The following is a 1,244-nucleotide window of genomic DNA, read 5'->3' on the forward strand; positions in this document are numbered from 1 at the left end:
TGTACTTGTCAGACTGTACGAACATGATGATCATGTCACACTGTGGGATCTCAGTTGTTATTAATGTCAGACTGTACGATAGTCAAGACGTGTTAAAAATGGGTGCGTGCAAGAAAACTTGTCCTTAGTTTTATCGTTGAAAAACGAAGACAGTTTGATGTTCGTCGTAGGAGAAGTCACACTGCAGGACTGTGCACCAAATCTTCTGACACTGCCAGAATTTCGTCGGAGATCAAATTTGATCGCAACGGCCATTAATCGGCTGGCAGTGAACATGTCAAACTAACGATCAAAGACTACAGATTTTAGCCTGGGATTATAGGAATCTTTTAGGATTTTCAAAATTTGTCTCAGACGGCTAAATCGTGGCCAAAATCGCACAGTGTGAGCCGGGCTTAAATCTGATGTGTGTATTCATTTGCAAAAAGTTCCACATGTTGAATAGATGTCTCGCCCACAGGAATGGAGTTGTTCGAGGAGGCCCTGCGGCGCTGGGAACAGGCGCTAACGTTCCGCAGCAGGCAAGCGGAAGATGATGAAAACTGTGCATCCGTGAAGCTGGGAGCTGGAGATGCCATTGCAGAAGAAAGCATGGAGGTACTACTCACCAACCACTAAAGTTCTCAGTAGGGATGGGTGGTATCTAGCTCATTTTGCAACTTTGAAATACGCTATTTTCAGTGAATGAGCAAGACTTCCAATTCACCAGCTGCTATAGGTAAATAACTAGAAGAATAACAAAGGCCAGTAAATGGTGAAACAAATTGCCATACAAAGCAATGTATTCATGATTACGATAATGAATTAAAATAATATGATAACTAGGGCTGTCAAGTGATTCAAATGTTTAATCTAATTAAATATGTGATGTGTCCAAGAATGAAATGAATTGCAAATAAATCACACATACATTTTGGCTGAGAAATTGTCCCCCAAAAGATCATTTAAAGTTTAAAATTCAGCATTGTGTAAATAATGATAATAAATGGGTTTTAAATGTTTTAAATGAATATTGAAATCTGAAAAAAGATGCTTTAAAGGTGACATATCATGAAAATCGGACTTTTCCAGGTTTTAAGTCCTATAATCAGGTTCCCGGTGCATCTACCAACTAAGGAAACATGAAAAAGATTAATCCAGTAACTTTGTTTTGGTAAGCCTTTTTCTGCAAGCGTCTGAAAAAACAAGCACGTCTGATTTCGCTCCCTTGGTGACGTGGCAAAGGGATCTCATTATAATATTAC

General features: G+C 39.1%; 1 protein-coding gene across 3 annotated transcripts in view; it reads left to right on the plus strand.

Moving 5' to 3' along the window:
- Window positions 1-1,244, plus strand: part of LOC107708777 (mitoguardin-1-like) — a 22,659-nt gene that overhangs the window by 7,715 nt on the left and 13,700 nt on the right. For all 3 annotated transcript variants that reach the window (XM_016513093.1, XM_016513087.1, XM_016513101.1), the window contains exon 6: window positions 461-597. In XM_016513093.1, the coding sequence (XP_016368579.1) occupies window positions 461-597 (137 nt within the window). The remainder of the gene's footprint in view (window positions 1-460; window positions 598-1,244) is intronic.

The sequence above is a fragment of the Sinocyclocheilus rhinocerous genome, unplaced genomic scaffold (assembly GCF_001515625.1).
Source record: "Sinocyclocheilus rhinocerous isolate Xijiao unplaced genomic scaffold, SAMN03320098_v1.1 scaffold1724, whole genome shotgun sequence".
Taxonomy (NCBI): Eukaryota; Metazoa; Chordata; class Actinopteri; order Cypriniformes; family Cyprinidae; genus Sinocyclocheilus; species Sinocyclocheilus rhinocerous.